General features: G+C 39.5%; 1 protein-coding gene across 1 annotated transcript; it reads left to right on the top strand.

The window, feature by feature from the left end:
• Positions 1-8,216: 8,216 nt before the first annotated feature.
• On the top strand, positions 8,217-23,897 carry LOC139614550 (POU domain class 2-associating factor 1). The gene is made up of 5 exons (XM_071471897.1): positions 8,217-8,326; positions 15,217-15,344; positions 19,073-19,112; positions 19,205-19,482; positions 21,882-23,897. Exons 1-5 carry the CDS (start codon positions 8,311-8,313, stop codon positions 22,314-22,316), a joined length of 897 nt encoding a protein of 298 aa, XP_071327998.1. The 5' UTR covers positions 8,217-8,310; the 3' UTR covers positions 22,317-23,897.
• Positions 23,898-24,809: the final 912 nt, after the last annotated feature.

Raw genomic sequence — 24,809 nt, 5'->3', positions numbered from 1 at the left:
CTCATTGAGACACAACTTTTTCTTCCCCCACATAGATCACATATAATACATATCTGTATTAGTGTGAACAAGGCCTACGAGGCTGCAGAAAATATCTACAACTACTAAAATGGAGACAAATAACAAATTCATCTTATGGAAAATAAACTGTACATAAACTAAGATGCAACATTTGTTTGCATGAAAAATGATGATGATGCTTTCTCTATTATTTATTCATATGTATATGTTTCATGTACTCATATTTGATTATGTATTGTTATATTTCCTATAATATCTTTTTCCTCTGTGATTTGAAAAGAAATGCTCTTTTTATATGATGGATTACAGGAAATTATATCTGTAATTATGAAAATATCTGTAATTATGAAATTTCTTTTAGATTGAAGACATGGACTACTATATACTAATAAAGGCTATTAAAGAGGAGTCATGTGCAGTAGCATATAAATGTAGTAAAACAACCAGTCAGATAAAGTTGAAAAAAGGAGAATTTGATTTGACTTTATTCACACACATAAAACATCACAAATACATTATATAGAAGTGGATGTGCAGGTTTAAATCATGTCCTCAACTTGGACATGAAGATATTTGACGCTGAGGGCCGCAGCCACTTTCAAATTAGACTTAATACATATATCGGCCACTTGGGGGCAGTGGAACAAGCTGTTGAGGCAACAGTGACTTATTCCCACCACATTATCAACATTTTCCTATTGACACGTCCAACACTGATACGACATTAAACTCGAGTCATGTTTCTGTCCAACTGTCCTTTTAGTGTTAGCTCTGTTTTGCTCTCCACCATCAGTTTTATAATTGTAATATAAAATTGAAAATGTTAATTCTTTCAACTTGAAGATGACTCTTCTTACTTTACTTGTATTTGGTCCTCAGTAGTTTTAGACAAGTATTGTTAGTGTTATTACCATTAAACTCAGATGTAGTTTTTTCTGTGGCCTTGCAAACTTTTCCACTTTGACAGAGCCTAAAGAAAAAAGATGAGTCCATGTTGGTTATTTTCTGATGAAATAGTTTTAACTGACTGACTGGTTTGTTCACCAGCTTTCACTTAGTTTGCCTCATTTCCTATTTCCCTTATCTAAGTACAGCTCTCCCTCCACACTGGTGTTTAAGACTGATCTTTGATGAATTTCCACCTGAACGGACACAGTTACAGCCGCAGTTTTTCTCTTCAAAGCTGATGACATGCTCGGCTCCTGGAGACCTCTAGAGGAATGTGTGTGCACTGTCGAGTCCTCTGCAAAAGGCCTCAGGCAGTTTCTCTTATTATGCATTAAGTGAGATGTTATCTGACCCGACATGTTTACTCTTTGCAGTATAGAGTGTTTTCTTTTTCTCTTCTCTATTGTGGTCATTTTTGAAACAAGTGATTTCATATTAAAACTCATCGGCCTGTTGTGAAATACAGATGTGCTGAACAAGCATTCACACATCTAAAAATGAGTCACCTCGCGTGTCTTTTTAATAGCAGTTTAATAGTCAGGATGAGCTGTGTTGAAGCCTTGCGGACACTTGCAGTTGGCACGAGGCTCAGACAGGAATCTACCGTCTGTGTGTGGGTCAGTAAGGCTACTGTAGATGGAGATAGCAGCATCAGTCCTTAAATTGCCCTGAAAGCAGCGAAGATAGAATCAGTGTTGAAACCCAGCCCACAGGCTAAACTGACAAATGAGTCTCACAATGAGAAATAACTGTAGCTCAGCTTTTTCTTTCGTGTTTCGGTCTTTCTCTGTCTCCCCCCCCCCCACCCCCCTTTCACACACACTCTTTAAGGCCAGTTATCTGCTCTATGACCGACACACTGCTGAACCAAATCAACACTGCAGTTATTTGAACACCACTGAGTGAAAACCTCGTTATGAACAATCACAAACCAGAGCCCTCACCTCTTTTGAAAACCTCTTTGCATCAGCTATCTACATTAAGCCACACTTTGCATCACTCACTGCACACATTCAAAATCCAGCAGCACACAAAACTCTAGACACACACAGTGGAGTAATGGACTTGCTGGGAACTGCCATGAAACTTGGTGTGTGAATGTAAGTCATAGCCTTTTCTCTCTGTTTTTGTTGCTTAGCAAATTAGCATGATGCTAAGGAGAGCGTGTGGAGTTAAGGATGTGGTGGAGGGAGATAAACCTGGTTTAGCCACCTTTCATTTCCAGGAATCCGGCTCGTACGAACCTGCACGATTTGAAGATTTGATTAGTAGTTTACATCTTGGTGAATGTATTGATAATGGCTGTGGTTTGCTTATAATCATTGACTATATATGTCAATTTAAAGCTTAAAAAACAGACATGATTCGACCAACAGAAAACTAGATTCAACTGTTTGTCAGAGACCAAGTTGGTGCCATTTACTATTACTTTTTTAAAATCCTAAATAATGTAAACCCTGCAGATCAGTTAGACTTTATCATTCAGTTGGGCAGTGAAACATGCAGTCTTGTTGAAGCTGACTATCACAAAGGTTTCTGCTTGTGGTATTTGTGCGTTGCTGCTCAGTCAACCTTGAAGTACATGCAGGTGTTTCCCATCCTGCACCACTACATAGACCAAACCAGGCCGGTTTCAGGCTCAGCATTAGACTGAATTTAGTCTCCAGATTTCTGCAGCTGTTCTCTGTGTTGATAGTGACAGTGTTTTTTCTTTTGACTTGAGTAATGAACATAGAAGAAAGGTGCACTGATGATAGGCCTTATTTGAAATGCTTAAAGGTCCCCCCTAGACATGTTTGATAACTTATAAAAATACTTTGCTTTGAATAATAACTGAAAACGTTATGATCTATAAATATACTAATATTTCAAAACTACTGGATCCAAAATTTGACATTAGTGAAAAGTCCAGTTTGAGTGTGTGTGCACTGGGTGCTTCACATTTCCCCATCACACTTGTTTAAGTTGCATACTGGGCCACAACTGGCTTGCAAACGAGTTGTGATGTCACAAAATCCTGCTCAATGAAACTCTTCTTAAAGGTCCCATATTTGACACTTCTCCTGTGTTTTATGTGAAGTGTTGATCTCCATAAGAAGATATATTTTGGTCTCATCTCAGTGTAGTTTTACATCTCCTCTCTCAGGCTTCTCTCTGGAGCTCTGGTAACAACACATCTGTGAGCCAATCAGAAGAGAGGATCTGAGCCTCTTTTCTGATTGGCTGACTGTTATCTGAGTGATGGAATAAAAGTATAGCAGATTTCAGGGTAAAACTCAGAGAAACCAAATCCTACAAGGTTGGATGGTGGGTCCAGGTGGGCGGGGCTTGGGGCGTGGCTGAGGGCAGTGACTGCTTTGTTGTGACATCACAAAGTTCCAGAAGTCCTGACGGCTGGTTTTAAGGCTCAGTTTCTGAATACAGGCTGTGTGCATTTCTCTGTGGACTGAGGCTTTGATACTTTCACAGTATTAATATAGAACCTAGACCTGCTTTATAATCACAAACACATGGACATCTACCTTTATTCAACATGGGACCTTTAACTTCTTCTGAGGTGGACTCTAACTGGGAAGCAAAGATCCTGCTGAGCTTCAGTATGAAGTCATCAGACTTTGAATCTGTCTCACAAGTTGAAGTGGACTTTTGTTTGACTGAGTTTAACCCCGACTGAACAGATGTGACCTGAGGCAGAAACATGTTACTGTTTGAACCGAAGGAAACTTAAACCGTCTGCAACATCATGCACTCATCAGCGTGATAGACACACAAAAATCTGTCTGTCCTGGAGTTTATGTAGTTTGACTTTGAACAGATTATAATGTGTTTCTTTTTCCTCTAGTGTTTCCAGAGGAGAGTTTCCTATGATGGTGTTTATGGGGGAAATTGATCTGTTTTTACATAAATTTGTATTTTTTTATTCTGAGAGATAAACATGGAAAATAAATTTTGGATTTAGAATCTGGATTCAGTTTCTTTTTTTGTTTTACAGAGGAATAATCTTTCACCTGCAGCTAACTGTCTTCCAAACCTCTTTCAAGTCTCAAAAAGAGGAAGTCAACCACAATGAAATGACTGTAAACACAACTGCCCACTGTATCAGAACCGCACTCGATCTAAACATACTCAGCGAGCATTTTTTTTTAACCATTAATTTGCACCTGCACGAAACAGTTTTCGATACAGTGTATGGAAATTAGGCAAGCATGTTGAGAAAGCCTGATGGTGATGTGTCAATCATCGTTTTACTTTTCCAGCTCTGTTGATGTGAATTACAGTCACGTCTTTGAGCTGCCGCTGAAGCCAGTTATCAAAGGACGGACATGACTTCCTTTGTTGTGATTTTAACTGTAATCCCTCACATTGATAACATAGCAGCTGGGATTATGATTTTATTCCTCGAAACCAACCAGAATAATCTGCTGTAAGCATGAGCACGTTTAGAGATAATATCTTAATATCTTCTCTCCCAACTTCCAGCAGGCAGCTTGAAATGGAAATATTCTATAATTACAGGCTGTTGAATTAAAGAATTAAAGAGTCAGCATGTTTTGTGTATCATTGCTCTGCGTGCGGATTTGTAACCACAGTCATTCTGAGATCAACACAATTACTGCAAACAAAAGAGAAGTGTGGCAGCTCCTGAACTTGGAGGGAAACACGTCAGACTACACACCACGAAAACTCAACAATGATGATACACAACAGAGAGAAATTCACGTTTTTGCAGCACAAAGTAAAAGTTTTTACCGTGAAAAAGCAGATTGTAACATGAGTAAAAGCAGGACAGGATTCAGCTTGTCTGGCCTGGAGGGTGTAGTGACAATACATCATATTGTTATAGTCAACACAATCATCTTATGTGTGAGTGCATTCATTGTTTTTAACTGTCTTCACCTCTTCACTACCTCTCTGTCTATCATGGCCTGAAGGAGAAACACTGCTCAGTCTGTTATTTCAGAGCAGCTTTGTCTAAATGCAGTGACAGTGAACTTCAGGTGCTGGAAACAAACATATGTTTTAATTAAATGTGAGGTTTTTTTGACTCTTCACAGCCACTGAAACTGAATTTATAAAACCTCAACTACAAACTCAATCTATTTATTTATTTTTTTGATATCCTGTCACTTTTTTCCTTTCAGATTTTCACCTTGTCACAGTAGCAGCCAGTTCTTCTAGATCCGGCTGTAGGACTACAGGACCTTGTTGAATCCTCTGTTCTCTGGATTCTCCACCTTAAGAACCGTCGGAGCGGGAACCAGTGTCGTGTCCAGCGAGAAAAAACAGTCACCTGTTCTCGCCATAAGAGAAGGGTTGCTATGGAAACACTTCTCCTCTGCCTTCTGCAAGTAAATATATCTATTTGTCTGAAGTTATGTTGACTTTATATCCACTTTTTAAGTTTACTTAAAATTCAGCTGTGTTTAGTTCATTTTATGAAGTTGTCCCAATTTAGAAATAGCAAACTTGCTCTTTAGACGTGTGATTGGCTGATCAGAGCAAAGATTCAGTTTCCTCTGATTTCTCTGTTCTTGATCAGGTAGTTGGACATCTGAGGGAAGGCATTGTGGTTTTGGGTGTATGTAGTAATGTGTGTTGCAAGTGCAAATTTGTATTGGCACTGTGTGTAAATGTGTTGGATGTGAAACCTTCTACATACAAAATATTTATTCTATTTCACCTTTATTTATCTACTTTCTTCATTTCTTATGTTTTTATATAAGCATTGCAGGAGAAAAAGTATTACAAAGGTATTAGATATTTCCTGTCTGGAGAGCAGTTGTGCAGCCTGGGGCACGGCTCTGGTCTGGTTTGGCTCGACAAGAATCTGCAGGGGTGCCGCCCGTCCCAGGCCCCCCTGAGATCTTAAACACTGATCTTTGTCAGAACTGTGAAAAATAAAACCTCAGAAAAACAAATATCAGAAATCAAATTTCTTGTGGCAGCGTTTGTTGGATTACTCTGTTGTCGCTTTGTGATGTTTGACCAGCACATGAACCTTGATCAGCACATTAATGTTGACTCGCTTCTTTTTTTTTTCCCAGCCAAAATATTTTGGTATTAAAAGCCTATTGTCTCTTATCAAGATCTTCTGATTATACAGTACATACACTTCAAGCTGGACTAATTCTCCATTCACATGCCTAAACAGGTCAATGTCGGCAAACCCTCTTCTTTAAAATACCACAGCCAGATATGGCAGCAAGACAGATCCGCCTGTGAGGCTCGTATCACTCCCACACTGGCTCCTCTCCACTGGTTAACTTACAAATTCAGGATTCACTTTAAAAATGGTGCAGATTATGAACAAAGTGCTTCCTGAACAAGCCCCAGCGTATGTTAGAAAGTTCACTTCTTTTCATTTCGAGCAGAAGTTTCAGTTGATTTGTTCTGACCTGAGTTTCCATGTAGCTCTGTGGCAACATGTTAGCAACCTTATTAAAATACTTGTGGTCTTTATTGTGAGTCTGTGTGTTTATTTTACTGAAAGACTAATTTGTGACATTTGTTCATGAATGGTGTTTTACGTGTCAAGTGAACCTGCAGTAATGAATCCTACTTCCTGCTCCCTCACCCAGAAGTCCATGGGTTTTTTGAACAGGTTTTTGGTGAGATGGTCTGTGGTTAACACAACTTCAAGACATTTTCATGTTTTATCCAAGGACATAAAATCCATCAGTAAATACCCCTGATTTAAGTGTCTAAATGAGACCACAGACGCTGTCGGGGAAGTTAAACGTCATCACAAAAACTCATCTACTGACCAGTCCACCTTTACAGCCTCGTTGTGTTTCTACTCACACTCTTACAAACTGTTACTAACTTTGTAAGAAGAAAGGCTTTTGTAGAAGAGGTAGGTAGGTTAAAGTCACGGTACCGTCGTGTAGTTGGTTTATAGCCTAACTTTTTACCTCTGGTGATTGTATTGAGGCTTCAAAAATCATAAAGTGGTGTTAGGAACAAGACATGTAGAATCATAAACTTGTATTTGTCACAGAGTTTATTTTCTGCAGTAATTTAAAAGCTGAAGCTGGGTTGGCTTCCAAAAATATGCCGTCCCTGCAACGCTCTATCTCTCTGTTGCACCTGAAGGCAACGGAGGTGAAATCTGGTCTGAACTGAAATGAGACAGCAGTGAGGCGATGACGTGGATGCTGCACCTTTCACAAGGGAAACTTTCCAGTAAGAAGAGGGAGCGCACCAACTAGCTTAGGTTAAAAAGGATTTTCAGGAAATGTTCTCTGGCTGTAGAAGACATTTCTGAACATGTGTAGATTAAACAAAGGAGGTGGAGGTATTAATTAGGGAACATTAGACATGTTTGTAAGTGTGTTTTTGAACTTTGGGAGCAAAACTTGCTTAATGCTAAGCTAGGCTAACTATGACTTGACTCTGGCTTGATCATTTTTGATTTATTTATTTACACACAAAAAAAAGATCAGACAAAAAGAGAAAAAACTAATATTCCTTTTTTGTGAAAAATGGATCACAATTGATGCAGCATCGTGTTTTTTTACTCCACATATTCATATATTTTCTTGTCAAAACCTGACACTTACATTACCCACAATGCAACTAAATTACTGACTGTTCTGTAAGAGATTTGGGTGTGGTTCCTGTAGTAGCTAACGTAGCCCCGAGCAACGAGTCTTAAGCAGAAATGAGGAGTGGCCTTTCTAACTCCATGCCCCTTAGATTCTTTTCATTTTCAAACCTAAAGGCTTAAGCCCAAACTAACAGTGACTCATGTGACATCACTGGAGGTCATTTATTTTGACTTCACACAGTCATGAAGGCACAAAAGACTTTACACAACTTTATTCACATATGCAGCTACACTCCGCAACAGCCAAACTGACCTTGATGTGCAAAATCCTCTTTCAGTTAAACATCAGATTAATTATATTAATATATATTTAAATGTTACAGCATTCTGTGGGTTTTAGTGCAAGTTCTCTCAGACAAACTAAAACGTTGTTTAACATTATTGAGGTTTGAGGAAGGAAGGCCTAGAAAGGAAGTCTGTGACACAAATAAAACAATATTTGCATCAAGGTATCACAATTGATTGTTGTTTATTTATTTGTCCATTTTCTTATACTCTGTTTAATTTTGGCATCACTCGATTTCTCTTTTAAAATGTTTTATCTCTTGTAGTTATGATTCAACTTAAATTGCACCAGCAATGAAACTAGATGCATAGGGGAGAATTGTGGTTGGAGAAACTGTGACATCCCAAGGGGATTGTTAGTCAGCTACAGGCTGCTATAAAGCACGTCAGTCAACCCGCCACTTTGATTTTCTTCAGTTTAACTATACGATATTAGCGAGATAAGCAGTATGCACTGGGAGAAATGTAAGTACAACACGACATCGCTGTTTTATTTACATGATATACACAAACTGTAATATCTTTCATGCAGATTGTTGTGTAGATATGTAGCATATGTTGATGAGAAGTCTATGATTTGAGTGATTACACCAACTTTGACTTCAGTGAAGGAGATAAAAAAGCTGCAGAAAGTTTAAAATTTTAAAACTTCTTAAAAAGCATGTTTCACCTCATCTTTTGTACTGTTTGTGTGCATTACATCAGTTTTTACTTTGAGGAGGAGCAGAATATTCTGTTCTGCACATTTCCATGCAATCCATTACAACAGCCCTGCAATATAGGCAACCTGAATTTATTTGATTTATTTTTTTGGCTGTGTCTGTGTGGAATCTTTTATAGAAAATGATCTGCTTAAATACAAGAGTTGTTTCTGAGACAAAGACATGTAATTTTTCGGAACTTTGAATTTTCGCTGATGCATTTTTGGCCAATTGTAATTGATTCATTTATTATTTCTAACCAGAAGAAATATGGTTTGTAAAGCTGTAACCACAACATCAATGTACTTGAATGTGATTATCCTGCCGTGTAACTACCACAAAGAAAACTGAATGAAATGTTTAATTCAAGCGTTTTTGGAATATTAACATGAGGAAACAACAGTATATTACAACTGTTTCAGGATCAGTATTAAAGCTGCTGCGTCAGACTCTTTTGGAAAGAGGAAGGTGGTCTTTTGGAAGTTGGCTGCATGTTGCCATTGGCCTATAATCTTGATATGCAAAATGGCGACAGATCTCCGGCACAGTAAAAGACTGCACAGCTGTGGAGCTTCCTCTTTTGTGTTGTCCACCGTGCATGTGCCGTGTTGATTATTTGTCTGTCTGTGTGTGCTCATGTGTTTCAAACCGAGGGAGATGAAAGACAACAACAGCTTCTGTTCAACTGAGTTTCAATTCAAAGATCCATACTGCAGCGTTTATCCTACACCGTTTATTTCCTTGTGCTTGTTTAGCACCGTCTGCTGTTATAAATTAATTGTCACAATAAGCACCACTCCCCCGTTTGCGGCACACTCCTCACACTCCTGCAGTTCTTTGCCAGGAACATTTCTAAATCTTTTGTTACTGTTGGCTGAGTGACAGCTGCACTTCCTGACCTCCTGCAACGCTATCTGCTCTCGTTCCTCCACAATCAGCATTTCCAAAATGCTGCACAGGCCCTAGTTTACAGCGGCCCTCGGTCCGTCAGTATTTGGTCTGAAGCAATAAACTGAGACTTTGAAAATATCTTGAAGATTCACAGATATCTTATTTAGCAGACAGAGTTTGAGCAGATTTTCTGAGTAACTGTGCTGCTGTATCATAAACTGCAAATGTTAGCGTGTTGGCTAACTAGCATTTCGATAACTAACTATATTTTGAGGGATTTCAGATAATGTTTTTAAAAAGTTCTGTTCAGAATAAAATATCTACTATGTAATATTTCACCACTTTCTGAAAACTGTTCCTAGGTATCAAATTTTGGGGTAATATTCGCTCTTTATTGAATTGTGCAAAGTTAACACCCAAACAAATCCAACCAGACATGGTTAGTCATTACCCTAAAACAGAGGTCAGTCATAGGCTGGACCTGGGCCTAAAACCTATGATTTATAGAGAATTATTACATTTTGATGGAGCATTTCTATTCTAAGCTGCACAGCTTTTCAAGCCTTTACAGCACTGGTCACATGATGCTACTTGGCTAATCATTATGACTATAGCTTGACTAGCGCTACACCGCTACACAAGGAAAACACCTCTTTCATGATTCACCTGTGCCCTGTTAGCTTTAGTCTGTTAGCATAACGTGGATGTTGCCAGCAAGTGCTTATTTAATACCCTTTAACACTCTGTATTGAAAATGACTGGACATTAAACACTGAAGAGTCAGCTGGAGTCTGAGTTTTCAGCCAAGTCATGGAGCTAATGTTAGATTTCAGTCTGCAAAATTTAAAAACCAGTGTAATTCAAACACTGTCTGAAGCAATGATAGTGTTGGTAATAGGTCCACCACTTTACTCCAGAATTTAATATCTCTTATCTCTTTAATATCTATTATAATAAAGTACATAAATTGCGGTGATGTAGCTGAAGTTAGCTTCATGAGCTAGCTCAATATAGTGACCAAATCTTTTAGCAGCAGACAGTTCAGTCAGCAAAATTTTAAAACTGTAAACTGCACATGTACGACAGTAACTAAAGGGGTGGGAGACCTGTTTCCAGTCCCTGTTTCTGTCCAGCATCATGCACTCGTCTGCACATAGCAGACGGTCACAGCGTTCTGTTTGTCTAGAGCCTGTCTGACCCATGAAGGCAGATCAATCAGCCTCAGATAGGAATCTGGACAAGATACTGTCAGGACACCCTTAGCCTAACAACAGGGGTCATGTAGAGGGCAGAGACAACAGCAGTCTGGACCACAGGCCTCCGTCCTCCATCACTGGGAGTGATGGGGACAACAGTCACAGGCTAAAGGTCAGAGGACCAGGCCGCTAACTGGAAGGAAATTCTTAGCAGGAGAATTAAGAGGAGCGCTCCTGTTCTTAACTGGCAAAACACTTCCAGATCCAACGGGAGCTGATGAGATGATCGTCTTCCACAAACAAACGGATAAATTCGGCACAAACAGGAGACAAATACCACCAGCAACAGATATAATAAAACTATTCTGTGCAAAAGTAAAGTTTCCAAGGTGCAGAGCCTGATTACTTATTATTTTCTTATACAGTAGGCTATGTTCTTGCCATTTCTTCAGGAAATGTTTGTTGATTTTAAAATATTAAGGGGAACATTGCTAAGGACGTTACCTATGTAGGGGAAAAAAATCTAAATCTAAGTTTTTTTTCCCCCTGCTGTAGTCTATCCAAAGAGGACAGCAAACATTGGGTATTTAAGCAGATTTTTAATGCAGTTTACGTGAAAATAGTGTATTAATATTTTTTAATCTTTCAATCTTTCAATCATTTCATCTTAAATAATGCCTAACTTTACAGTATATTCATCCCATTGGCATCTGTAATCACCAGATTCCCTTCAAAAATGCTACAATTTTGTGTCAGTTTTCCTAAAAATGTAAATTATGTTATCTGCTAATCCATCTAAAACATTTTAAACACCAGTTGGAAATATACCAAGGTTTAGGGAAATAAGATAATATGGCCAATTGCATTTTGTGCTTAATTTTGGCACTCTCAGGCATACGGGTTGTTTTCTTGTAGGCTACTGCCAAACAGCTGCTTGATACATTCAACACATGCCAGTGGAGATGGTGTGAACTGAAAATTGTACAACAACAGAACGATATGGGTAGATAAGATCAGATTTCCTTCCACGCCGCTTGTAATTGGTTCATCTTGCTGTTACAATCGCACAATCACAAAATAAACAAGAGGTAAACATAAAATATGTGTCACCAGTCTAGATACAAAACTAAAAGCTCAGGGCGGTGAATGACACTGTGTGAAAATATCATCAGACTCTCAGCAGCGGCTTGCACGCACTGCGGCATGTAAAACACAGTGTGGCACTTTTTCTTGCCAGAAAACTACCATATTTCCTGTGCCTACACGCCATTTAATTTGTATCGGCTTAACTGTAAACCAGCCCAGGCTTACTGCTGGCTTAACTGTGCACTGCTACCACTCCCATGATCCCTCCCCAACAGCCAGAAACTCACACTTTGTGTCAGATAGAGACGTTGTGATAATTAAATAATTATCAATAAATAAAAAATGTAATCCCACTTTGACATAATTGTTACAGGACGTTGCCAGATCCACCAGAGTTGATGCAGTGAGGTTGGTTTATGTCATTTTCTGTTGGCAGAGCGATCAAAATGCAAAGGCACATTTAAATTCTTTAGCACAGGACACTCCTCTCAAGGGTGGTCTGACTTTTGGGATTTGCACTGATGTTAATTTTTCACAATTTCCTGCAGCTTTGCAGCTCAGCCTCAGAGACACTTCAATGCCAGAGGGGCTCATAGTTAACCTGCAGATGGCTTTTTACCTGAACATGCTGCTCTTCCAGATCACACACCTTTGTGAAGCATGATTCTCCTTCATGTCAGCCACAAAACAATATTACTACAAGTGCTTTGCAATGAAATGGAAAGGAAAGGAAACATATTTCAAATGTCAAATCAATTGTGAAATAAATTAGCTATTTTTAAAAAAATAGATTAGTTAAATAATTTAGTTGAAAGCAGAAGTAGAAAGTAGAAAGTAGAAACAGTCTGAAGCAATGGTAATGGTGCATTGTTAATGGGTCCAGATCTTTGCTCAACAAGTATTATAAATCATTTATATAATAACGTAAATAAATTGCCATGAAATTTTGTGCAGACATTCATGTTCCCAGAGAATGAATCCTACTGACTTTCCCCATCAGCAGGTTTGTTCTTTAGGGAAATGTCAAGACATCTATTGTATGAAATATGTCACAGATGTTCACAGTCTTCTGAGGATAAACCCTCATTACTTTGGTGATCTTATTTACTTGGTGTTTTGTGTTGATTAGCAAATATCAGCTTGCTTACGAACTAAAGGTGACCCTGGTAAATATTACCTGCTAAGCTGCAGCACATTAGCATTGACACTGTTAGCATGTTAAAGTAGCATTCTGATGTTGGCTTTTAGCTCAAATCATCAAAGTGCAGCATTTATAGTGTAATACTGGCATTAGTTTATTGGCTTAAATATCACAATAAATATGAAATAGCTACATGATCAAATCAAAAAAAATATTGCATTTACACTGCAAGTCTGTCAACACACACTTGGCAACAGCAACACGTTTTTCTTTCTGTATTCCAGCCGCAGAGGTGCATCCTCACAAGAAGCAAACCAGGCAAATGCTTGGGGCCCCCAGCAGGAAAGGGGGCCCCTGATGGCTCTTCATACTGGCACATTCTGTAATGATGACTATAAACCCCCATAACCCCCTAAGTGGCACCCCTGATTATGTGTCCTGTAGCCAGCATCTACCCATTGCCTGCATATGAGGCATTCAGTGAAAATCTGTGAATTGTAGCATCTCCCATTATCTGCATGTGGGGGTTGGGGGTGCGACTTCTGGGCCTCTTTGCCTGGGGGCCCCCCAGAGTCCAGGATCACTGCTGACAAGAGCAATGATGTCGTTAAAGTGGCTGTCAGGGAATAAGTGGAGGTTACTCATCTCCTGATCTTCCTGTAAAACTACACCTGTCAATGTGCATAAAAGTAAAAGTGGAAAAGGGAGATGGAAGGGTAAGTGTCAAAGTCAGAGTGATGGAGAGAGATGGTGCAGATCAACTTTCTTGGTGCTTAATGAGTTATTCCACCCTCCATTTCCATCCTTCACATTTTAAAAAATACTTATTTTTAGTCATTAATACAGGGTCAGGAAGACTGGGCAAGATGGATGCTCTGGTCAAATCCTGTTCATTTTATTTTATTTCCCCTGAAAAATGAAACTGATCCGATATTGCCCTGCAGCCTTTTTTATCTATTGTGGGTTTAGAGCTGTTTAGGTTCATGTGCTCTGACTTTGTAGCCTCGGGATGCACTGAGGGATGGCACTCTCTGCAGGTTCACAGGTACAGTACTGTGGCTCTGACTTTATTCAAAAGAGGCCCTCGCTGTCAGATCAGATTTCTCCCCATGCTCATACTTGCATGAAATCACTGGTTGTAAACATTTGGATGTACTGGGAAACCATTTACCCTGAAGTGTCTGTCAGTGTGGCTCCACAGGACACTCAGTAAAATATTCAAATCAATACAAGTGTGTGTAAGAACAGAAAATCTTTAACTGGAAAACACAAATAAACTGTTGCTACTCTAATGGTTCACAAGTCAACGGTAACTGGTTATTAAATTATAATAATAATAATATTATAAATATTACTGAAATATTTGTTTGAGGTGTGACTTATGTGAATTATATGTTATTATATTATATTTGTATTTCATTGTATTATTACATTTTATTTCTTATTTTTCCTAATTTGAAAATTAAACACATCTATGATCTATTTCACACAGAATTGTCATCAGCCTTTATAATATGCAGTATTACAGTGTTTTACAATATAATAAGGTATTATGATGCAAGATCATAATTTAGTGTCATTCTGCCATCTTCCATAAAGTTTATAAAATCCAATGAATCTGACCATCCTGTTGAGTGTAGCTGCGGCTTATTGCTTTTTGACAGTTGATTTAAATTTATGAGATTTACAGAATTTACAAAATGAAATTTGTTTAAAATTTATTTGCATGGTTTGGTCAAAAAAAGGAATACATAAAAGAAAAATATCATATATATATAGATTACACTAAAAATACTGTTGTAAATATAAGTTTGTATTTTATTTCACTTTTATTTCATTTTATTTTTTATTTTTGCTGAAAACTATATAGGAACACGAGTTCAGAATAAAATTTCTTGAATTCCACATTTAACTTTGAAAGACAAAAAAAGTGCTCAGAATATTTTTTGCAATATATACAATAAATATACTTTGACAAAGCAATTTCAGCATAGCATCACCATGTCCATGTCCATTAGTAGCTGTTCTGGAGCTTTTGACTATATGACATTATCTTCATCAGCAGATTGCCAAGAAATTGTATATGATCAAATTTCCATTTCTCTGAGGAATAGAGGGAAATAGAAATGTTAGCATCTACAACCTTTACTGGCTGCTTCATGTGTAAATGTGACTCCTTATCACAGGTTTAGCTTTTTACACTGCACAAAAAAAAAAAATTTGTTATGGTTCATGGTCGTGAACCCTGTGAACCCAACATGTCCATCACAGAAACTGCCTCCAGACAACTGACGGGAAATGAAGTCATGTATCTCTGGTTCTCTTTGTGTCTCTCTCTAGCGCCACCAGCAGCACTGGCCAGGTCCAGACCATATCAAGGTGTTCGAGTCAGAGACCCGGTCAAAGAGCTGCTGAGAAGGAAGAGGAGTCTGGAGCCGCAGAGCGCCAAGACAGCACCCCCTGCTGCGGTGAGGACACCGTGACACATGACGTTCACATGTGATAACATGACGCTCTTTATCACACACTTCGGATGATTAACAGATGTGTGTGATCAGTTGCACATCATCATTTTGACTCATTTAAAACTAGGTGCACATTTAAGTAAAAAATTATGTAGAGTCAACCTTATGTATTCTTCATCATGTAATCTTACATTTACATACTGACACATAAACCAAAGTTCCCCACAAGGTTTGGCAGCATGTTGGCCCTCTGCCTTTTCAAAGAAAATCCCTTTCCAAAGAGCCTTGCAAACAGCGAAACCACATTCTTCCCTGTACGTTTAGGATTAGTCATTAAACAAATAAGAAGCACAGGATTTACTGTAGCATCATTTGCTGATTGATTAATCAAACACTGCAAACCTGTCCTTCGTGAGATTTCCAGTACCTGTTCTTTGAAAGAGCAGAAGATACTGAAATAAAGAGAGTTTATGAAATTAAAAAAAAAAAGATCATATAAAGTAGAACAAAGGAGCACAATTACTTTTAAATGCATTTGCCTGGAGAAGACTCACAAACACTGTTGTCAGTCCCGGGTCAGTAGCAGCTACTTCAGGCTTTTAATTGAGTTCAAGTTCATGAACGTTTGTGGTGTTGTGTGGGAATCGTTTCCATGACAAACATGACAATATATTTAAATTTTCTCTTTGATGTACCACAGAATAATCTCTGAATACCATGGTGCATTTCCTAGTAACAGTGCATTGATTGCACTCTGATGATTTATGTGCATTAGTCTCCAGGCTAACATTAAGTCCATGATCTTGATGCTTTCTGCAGCAGGTAGGCCTCTGCAGACATCCAAAGAAATGCACATGTGCTGAAATGCAGGCTGACGGTTGTAAAAGCTGAAGCTGCCACACGACAGATCAAAATTGTTCTGTTTTGGGACATTATGGCTTTCTCAAAAGCAGAAATTAAGGGTCCCCGTGGGGCCATCAGGATGTGAGCAGTCAGGACCCAGGGCCTATCCCAGGGCAAAGAGGGGGGATTTTGCCCTTATATAATCCAGGTGTTTTTCCATGACAGTTACAGCCATTCCCTGCATGGCTTCAGGGCTGGGCACACAGCCTTATGCAAAATAACTTGCAGCCTTGCCAAAGAGCCCTCCCACTTGCTATTTATTACATCCTCCAGACCAGTAGAGGATAGACACAATATGTTCACACACACATGCACAGAAACCCACACATGCGCAAACACCCTGCGAGAAAAAAAAAAGAAAAAAGAAACATCATTTGATACTAAATGTAGTTGTATGTTATGTTCCAGTCGGTTGCAAGATGCAATAAATTATACTCAACTTTCACTGAGAGAGCATTTCTGAGGAACATGACAATAGTTAACTGACATCAGTGACACTGAATATCACCCAAAAGGCTCTTTAATTTCAGTTTTATACATTTATCATGAGCACGATTCATTTCTCTTGTGCACTTTTGGCCTCAGGGTGCATTTTTATGTTTAAATACCCGGGTTTTCAAATGGTTCCTGTTTTTGTAATCACTACAGTAATGCATTCCACCTTATTAAGAATAGTTTGACATTTGGGAAATATGTCTTTTCACTTTTTTAAACGTAGACACGTAGTTTTGTGTCTGATTGTTCCTCTGATTGTCTCATTGTTACTGTGAGAATTCACTGTTCACTGATAAGAAATAAAAAATATCAGCAGCAACTTTTTCTTTTTATACTTTAGTTTGTGCAAAGATTAAACAAACAATGTATACTGCACAACGACTTCATTAAAGAGCTTTAGAGGCGCCTGCAGGCAGTTTCTTTTTACCTGTGCACAGAGACAAGTTTCCCTCTGGTTTTGGTCGGTATGCTAAACTAACTGCTTCATGTTTAGCACACAGAAATGAGAGTGCTATCGATCTTTGAGATTGTTGTACCATTAAAAAACAACCACATAGATCATCAGCAGCTTATTCTGTGTTGGCGTCATTTTTCAAACGCTGATGTTGCTGCTTGGTTTACCTTCAATGGGACATGATGACAGGAGGGAGGGAGGGAGTCAGGTTATGTTGTTATACATAAGGTCTGCATGGGGAGAAGGTCGGGATCGATGGTCTGACAAAACACTGACCTCATTTGAACTCAAACCATCATCTTTCTCTAAACCTAACCAGGTTGTTTTTGTGCCCAGAGCTAACGAAACCTTTCTGGCAGGTTGACTATCACAGCATAAAGAGTTTTCAACAGTGAATTATCCTGCCGCTGCCAGTGCTGATCCAGAATCTGTCCTCAGTATTATTTTCTGAATCTATTCTATGATATAAATTCTGAATGACATTTTGTCAAAAGACAGAGTATATTGGTATTTTACATGTAACAATGTCTGTGCAAATGTGCTTTAATTTTTAATTAGTGTTAGTTTTTATTAACTGATTTTTCTACCATCCTCAGCTCTTTGTTAAAAAGATATTAGGAGCTGAGTAATCTGCCTTTGATGTGATGACTAACACTGTAACACCTGCTGTCAAAGCTGTCACGCTAACCAGCTCCCCGGTGCTCTGCAGCCCTTCAGGTGCCTGACAGCACATGTCCTGCAGGACGCTGTCGTTCACTGCTGCTCGTGTCAAACAGCAGCCTGAACGCTGACACCGGCTGTCACCAGCTGTCACCGCTGCCTCCCTCACTCCCTCTGTGCTGAATCGCTGCTCGCACCCTTATAGAAACCAAATAAAGCAAATACAGTTTTTCATATATTTTCACGTCTTTCAAGAGAGATTACATTATGTGGTTCTGCATGACGGACATTTAGGTTTTCACATTCAACCTAGAGAGGTTACACAGGAAGTAGAGAGGGAATGACTGGACAGATTTTCTTCTTCAGGGTCAGAGAGTTCAAACTGACAAAATGTCAGACAAATGATAAACAGATTCATCCCAGTGAATAACACTCAAACAGCTGAATAACAAATGAAGAGCAACAGTTGGGAAATGTAAATCCAGTGCATTCATTCAAAATAAAAACAGTGATAACACTGAATATAAGTTTAATTTGTGGTCCAGGAACAACAGATGTAAAATTTCATTTTGCCGACCTCTGGTATATTTACAGCTTCGTTAAGGTGAACTCTCCCTGATAAATGAACCGATACATATATTATAGAGATAATTTAAGTTACGCTACTTTCTGGTCAGCTGAGTGTTTACATAGTTATAGATATATATCCTGTCTGTTTACATGGATGTGATCTAAAAACATCAACACTCAACATCAGTTAAGATTTAAAGTTCAGTCTTGACATTGGAGGCAGCGAAAAACTAATCTCAACATATTTTGATCATATGACAGGGTCTTCATTGGTGGACAGAGTTTGCACAGTTGTCATGGAAACGTAATCATTAAAAATTCAGTTTTTCTGAGGAAACTTTTCCAACAGTTCTGATTAAGTCTGATAATGCAACTCATCACAAATATTATGACAAAAAAGAAATGAAACTGAAGATCTGTTTACTAGTCTGTTTTCTCTGTTCTCACACACACACTTTATTTATGATCTTGACAGCTGCTGTTCACACCTGGACTTGATCGGTACAAGTGTAAATACTGAATATTTACATATCAACATGAAAACATGGTCCGGTTCTGCAGCAGCAACATGTTATGAATCTTCTGCAACTAGTGAGTTGCTCAACTTTCTTTTTTTAATTGATATAATCTTTTTTTTTTTCTTTTTAAGGATGTGGTCGCACACAACAACCAGTCACCGTACACACAAGGTATTTGTTCATTGATAATTGATTCCTGTAAGTGAAGCACGTGTCTCTGCATGTTCTTAAAGAGTCACACTCAGCGTCTCTCTGTCTTTCAGCCATCTTTGGCTCTGATGTTGCCGGCGGCTCCACAGCTGAGTCTTCAGCCGCGGCTGGAGATGGAGGGCTGCAGTGCACAGGATGGAAAGCTCCGCCCCCTGCCACCAGCGCCGGCCTGCAGCCGTGGACCTCGCCTGAATACGGCCAGCAGGACCCCTCAGCTCAGCCCCTGGCCTACCCCGCCACCACCCTGACTGCAGACCTGTACATGCAGACTCTGTGCCCCAGCTACACCATGCTGACCTACACACACACCCCACTGCTCACTAACTTTGGGGTGAGTAGGAGACAGCTCCAAAAGTATGTTTAAAGTTTTAACAGGCAGGACCTTATATAGAAAAATAAGCTGGCAGAATGAAAAAAGGAGACTGAAAAAAGAAAGACTTCTTGGGTCCTGCAGTCTCTTCTCCACGAGTCACAACCACTGACTTCAACAACTGATGCAACTGATGTTTATTCCTTTGCTTGTGTGAATCAAAATGACTGGGAACTGGAGGAATTTGTTGCACTATAGTTGATAAAAACAAAGAAAAATGCTGAAAATGAAATAAGCAAGAACCCTGTCTCTGAGACATTATGTCTGTATACAACCAAACTGCAACAGAAGATTTAGAAATACTAAGTAAATAAACATGTGTCTGTTTATCACTGTCACTGAACTTTTTCTGTATTAAACCAGGATCTTTCTCTAAGCTTAACCTTAAGTCCAGTCAGAGTCTGAACATAAACACAAAACAATTTAATAACGCTGCAGCTGCTACAAGTACTTATTGTTTTGGTGGAAAAGAAAAAAAATGTACTGATACATTGAAAAATACATAAATTAACAACATATCCTCGCTTCATCCATTAGAAGAACAAAACAAAACAAACAAACAAAAAAACGTAATCCAGTTGTGATTTCCTGAGACATGTGTTTGCTGCTTCAGTTCAGTTGCACAGAGACATCATTTCTAAGAAGCAGGGTTGTAAGGAAACAGCTGTGGCCAACTTTCGAGTCTTCTTGCCCTGAGTTCAGTCTTGCAGGCACACCTTTGTGCAAACCCCACCTTGGTAGATCCCAACCTGCTCCTAACCTTAAAGTCATACTCCCCTGAAAACCTAGATTTTAGCTTTTTAGTATCAAACACACTCAGTTATCTTTTGGAACCAACCTCCAGTGGCCATTTGAGGAACTGCAGTTTTTGACACTTCCATGTTGGCTTCACTTTTCAGCCCAGGAAGTTGCTGCTTGTTTGGAGCCAGTGCTGGGGAGTAGCGAGGCTATACTGTCAGCAGGGACGTGAGCAGCACTCACATTTTGGGTTGTGCATAGTTTTACAAGAAATTTTTCCAGTAATAAATTACTTTTCCACTCATTAGCAGAAGAAAACACGACATCACTACGTTTTCTCTTGTGGTGAAAGATGTTGCATCAAGCAGTCTGTTAGTCCGCCACAAGCTGTCGACCTGCAGCTGCACATCTTGTGATCCAAAGAGAAACTCCATCAGTTTCACACATCAAGGTTTTACACTTTTACACGTCTTAAGGAGAACCGCTGCATGTTTGAAAAAAAGTTGTATGGAGCCTTTTTTGACTCCAGAGGGAGCTGTGCAAAATCTGGTAAATCATCAAATCAGCTCGAAGCCACAGCTAGCATCCAACCCAAGTTGAGTTGCATTGTGGGTAATGTAGGCACCAGGAAAGCTGGGAGTGATCACGGTTTGCTGGCCTGGAGCTCCAGTCCCTGTCACTCTCTCTGCTTTATCCTGTCAACTCCCTGATGTAGGTGGGGCCAACCAGTCCTACTGCCTGAAAGAGCCACACGACAGAGAGCCCACAACCCGCAGTTAACTTCATGATAATGACGTTTTAAAGAGATTCTATTAATCTGTCAGTGAGAGAGCTGGAGCTCTACACTGCACCGGTCTGACAACCTGGTTAGTTTGTTTTGTGGTGTAATAAATCTCACCAGAAACACTAAGGTGACACTTGTTTATTACTTAATTGAATAGTGTTGTTGTATACCTGGTGGCCTCATTCGCTACAGAAAGTTCCTCAACACTGTTTGAAACATATGCTGGTTACTCGTAGTGTCGACCATAAACTTAGCTCTGATGACTGTCATACATCATCTCTGGCCTTACTATCACTAACTTTACAGGCAAAGTAGATGATGTAGCTCCAGATGTTAATTAAGGAACAGAATGTATTATATATATATATATATATATGTACTGTCTCTGTACTGTAGTTACAATATCTTCAGCTAATTAAATCCTCTCAATAACCCTGAGGAAAATAATGTAATGTACAAAATAAATCTTAAAACTAAATCCCATATGATAATACGAAGGATACAGACGGTCATTTCTCCACCTGTGCATCAACACTGACATTAATACTGACTGACAGCAGCTGCTGTTCTCGCTCCCTCCCTTCAAACCTGCAGTGAGCGGGCCATAAATAACAAGAGAGATTAGCTGTGATGGATGAGGTTAACGTCTTCAAAGCCGCCTAAACTTAAAGGATTTGGTTTTTAGACCTTGTTGAGAGGTTGTGGTCCTGGAGGCTCGATGGTCCTCACCACACAGTTTCCCTGCTCAACATATTTTCCTATTATTTAATTTCAGTTTTAAGCACATTTGTATCTTTGTGATCAACAGTAACATTTCTGTCTTATCTGTTCTATCTAGACCATCCCAGTGGGCCCAGCACCAGCCGCCCTCCCCCAGATGGAGCTCCCAGACTCGGGGCTGACCTACCTCCCCTGGGCCCAGCCCCTCACCACCATATCTACCATGCCCAACCCGGGGGTCCAGTTTGCTCCCGGCTCTGCAGCCCTCTCCGGCTCGCCTCTGGTGCACATGCCCTTGTCCATGTCTTTGACCACCATGATCCCTCAGCTGGAGGCTCAGGGTGCAGACCCTCAGCCCCAGATCCTCGACCTCCCGCAGCGTTCAGAGCACCAGCTGGACCCCGAAGCGCAGGGCCAGTCTCTGGACGAAGATCCAGGGATAGAGCCGGAATCACCGAACCTACTGGATAAACTTCTGGAGGATCAAAAGGAAGATGGTGAAGAGGAGGACAAGGACTCGTACAGCAGCTCGATCTTCATACCTAATGTCTGAAAACATGAGGGCTCATTTAGTCTGTGGTGCAGGTTTCCTCCAGGTGTCATTTCTAATATTAATAGTGACTGTCATAGTGCTGGATAATTTCACTCTGTTATAACTTGGGTCTTGATGTTGCAGCTGTGGACAAAGTAACTTCAAAAATCAAGGCTGGATTGTCAAATGGGCCCCAGAGCTCCTGGTCCTAAAGCCCCCGGTTCTCTGTGTGAAACATAATTTGTGTGATTTGATTCATTTCAAATTTGTTTGGTAGTTGGCACCTTAAGGTCCTGCTTTGTAGCTATAGACTAATTAACTCAGGGTAGGTTATTGTGGGGCAGTAATACTGGTTGGGTTCTCATGCTCTGGGAAAAATGGGTTGGGGGAAGATGCATGTAGGGTGGGGGTCAGTGGGGGCCCATAGTGCAGTTTCGCCCTCTGGGCCCCTCACAGGTTAGTGTGGCCCTGCCTGAGATCTGGGAACATGGCGACAATGATGTCGAACAGGGTGAAAAAAAGTTGTTGTAAAGTTGTAAACAAGCCAAGAGTTAACCAGATTATCTTGTGGAGGTTTATGAGAGACAGTTTGAGTAATAAAAACCTGGTTTATATTAAATACCAACATTTATAATCATGAAACTGTTGCTAAAACCCATCTGATGATCTTTTTAGTGATTTACCATGTTCCCAGATCTCAGTGATTACTTTCATGCTACAATAACCAACAGGCAAAAATAAGACCTGAGCTGTATTAAACCATGTTAATAGTTACAGTTTCACACTTTTCCTCCCCCGCAGGTACAGAGCTGGCCACCGACGTCATTAGATTTAGGTATTTGGGTGAATGTATATTGTGACGTCTGGTGACCAAAATTCAATGTCAGGACACATCTAATGCCAACTTTAATTTGACTTAACGACAGCTGACGTTGATATTTTGCTGGTTTCATGTTGTGTTCAAAATCCAATGTTGACATTCAAGTGAATGTTGGGTTTTGATGTCAACCCAATTTTCATTTCCAACCAAAATTTAACTCTGGTTGACATTAGGGTGGTTTGAGTCTTTCTGAGGGTACATTTACATCCGGTGCCAGGAGGGTCGAATTACAGCCAAAATGCCTGCAATGTCTCTTCTTTCCAATGAGGTTTAGTTTATTTTATGTTTCAAATCATATCAAACTGATGGGATTTTTTTTGGGAATATTTTAAGGCTGTTTTTATTGAGTATGTAATAAGATGTAACACTTTTCTTAACATTTATTGTATTTATATTGTTGTTAGCGGCTCTTTCCTTTTCATGCTGTTGTCCTGATCAGTCATGTTTGCTGGGACACAGTTAACATAATGCTGCCCAGATTTGTTTAACCTTGGTTATAAAAACTGTCATTGATGTTGTCAGTTGACAGAGGAACAAAGATTAAGTTGAACTGTGCAGTGTCACAACACAGAATTTTTAAAGGTTTTCAAAGCTGACAGAAATACTGTGTTAGAAAACAGACCGTGGGTTTGGGAAGTGCTGTTTGAATCCTGCAAGAAAAAGAAGGTCATGGGCACAAAGTGAAAATTAGTGTTTACAAATAAATAATCTGAAGATTCAAACTGAGCCGTCACCAGTGTGTCAACCGACTGACTTTAAACTGCATTAGGAAGGATCTTCATGTGAAAATGCAGCAGTTTTATCAGTGTAAATCACAAGACAGGCTGCAACAGAGAAGCTTCGGACTTCCAATACAGTATTTCTGCTCCCACAGGAAACTGAAACAGTTAATGAAATGCAACACATTACATTTTTCATAGGAAATATACAGCAAATGATAAATCGACACACAGATACAACAGGAATGTTTAGACAAAGTTTTGTAATTCAGTTCACATAAAAAATACTAATAAATAACTAATTCAACAAATTGTCTTTTTGACATCTGGGGCTGCCGACACTAATCTGTTGGTGCAGCTTTAAATTTAAGGAAATGTTCCTGTTTTAAACAACATGTTCAAGCAGAAATATGTGAGATAACTCAGACTTTTTCATCTCTGAGGCTTTTAAGTTTGTAACACTCAGCAGAGAGTTGGACCTGAGCTCAGGATTTTACCCTGGCGCTCATGCTTCCTCTTGGCAGGGAAGGCCTCCGAGTCTCTGGGGTTTTCCTGCAGGGGAAACTGACATCGTGAGAAGGGGCTTCAACTCATCTGTCAAAGTCCACACCTGGAAACACCTGAGATCGTATCACATGGGGAGAAAATGTGCCAAGCCTGCTCATGTGATGGGAACACATGAAAAGAAGTTGGGTTCGGTTCAGTTTTCTCCTGCAGAATTACAAACTGTGCAAACAACAAAACAAACGCTGAGAGTATATGATCGATAGTAGATGATACTAAAAGAGAAAAATAAAGGGAGAGAGAATAAATCAAAATGATTGACATGTGAGGGTAGTGAAGTTGAGAAATTGCATAATTCTCATGCAGGGGGGGTTTGTACGAATTCCAGGAGCTGACGGACATAACGAGAGG

The sequence above is a fragment of the Trachinotus anak genome, unplaced genomic scaffold, assembly GCF_046630095.1.
Source record: "Trachinotus anak isolate AG129_WGS33_773 ecotype Australia unplaced genomic scaffold, CSIRO_AGI_Tana_v1 ptg000034l, whole genome shotgun sequence".
NCBI classification, from domain to species: Eukaryota; Metazoa; Chordata; class Actinopteri; order Carangiformes; family Carangidae; genus Trachinotus; species Trachinotus anak.
The sequence above is the reverse complement of the archived record's forward strand: the minus strand, read 5'-3'. Positions and strand labels throughout refer to the sequence as shown.

What these genes read in the sequence shown, in the direction of transcription:
- LOC139614550 (XM_071471897.1), top strand. An exon ending in AGACAGCACCCCCTGCTGCG is followed by an intron (nt 15,345 to 19,072) that starts GTGAGGACACCG and finishes TTTCTTTTTAAG; the next exon opens with GATGTGGTCGCACACAACAA. An exon ending in CACTGCTCACTAACTTTGGG is followed by an intron (nt 19,483 to 21,881) that starts GTGAGTAGGAGA and finishes TGTTCTATCTAG; the next exon opens with ACCATCCCAGTGGGCCCAGC.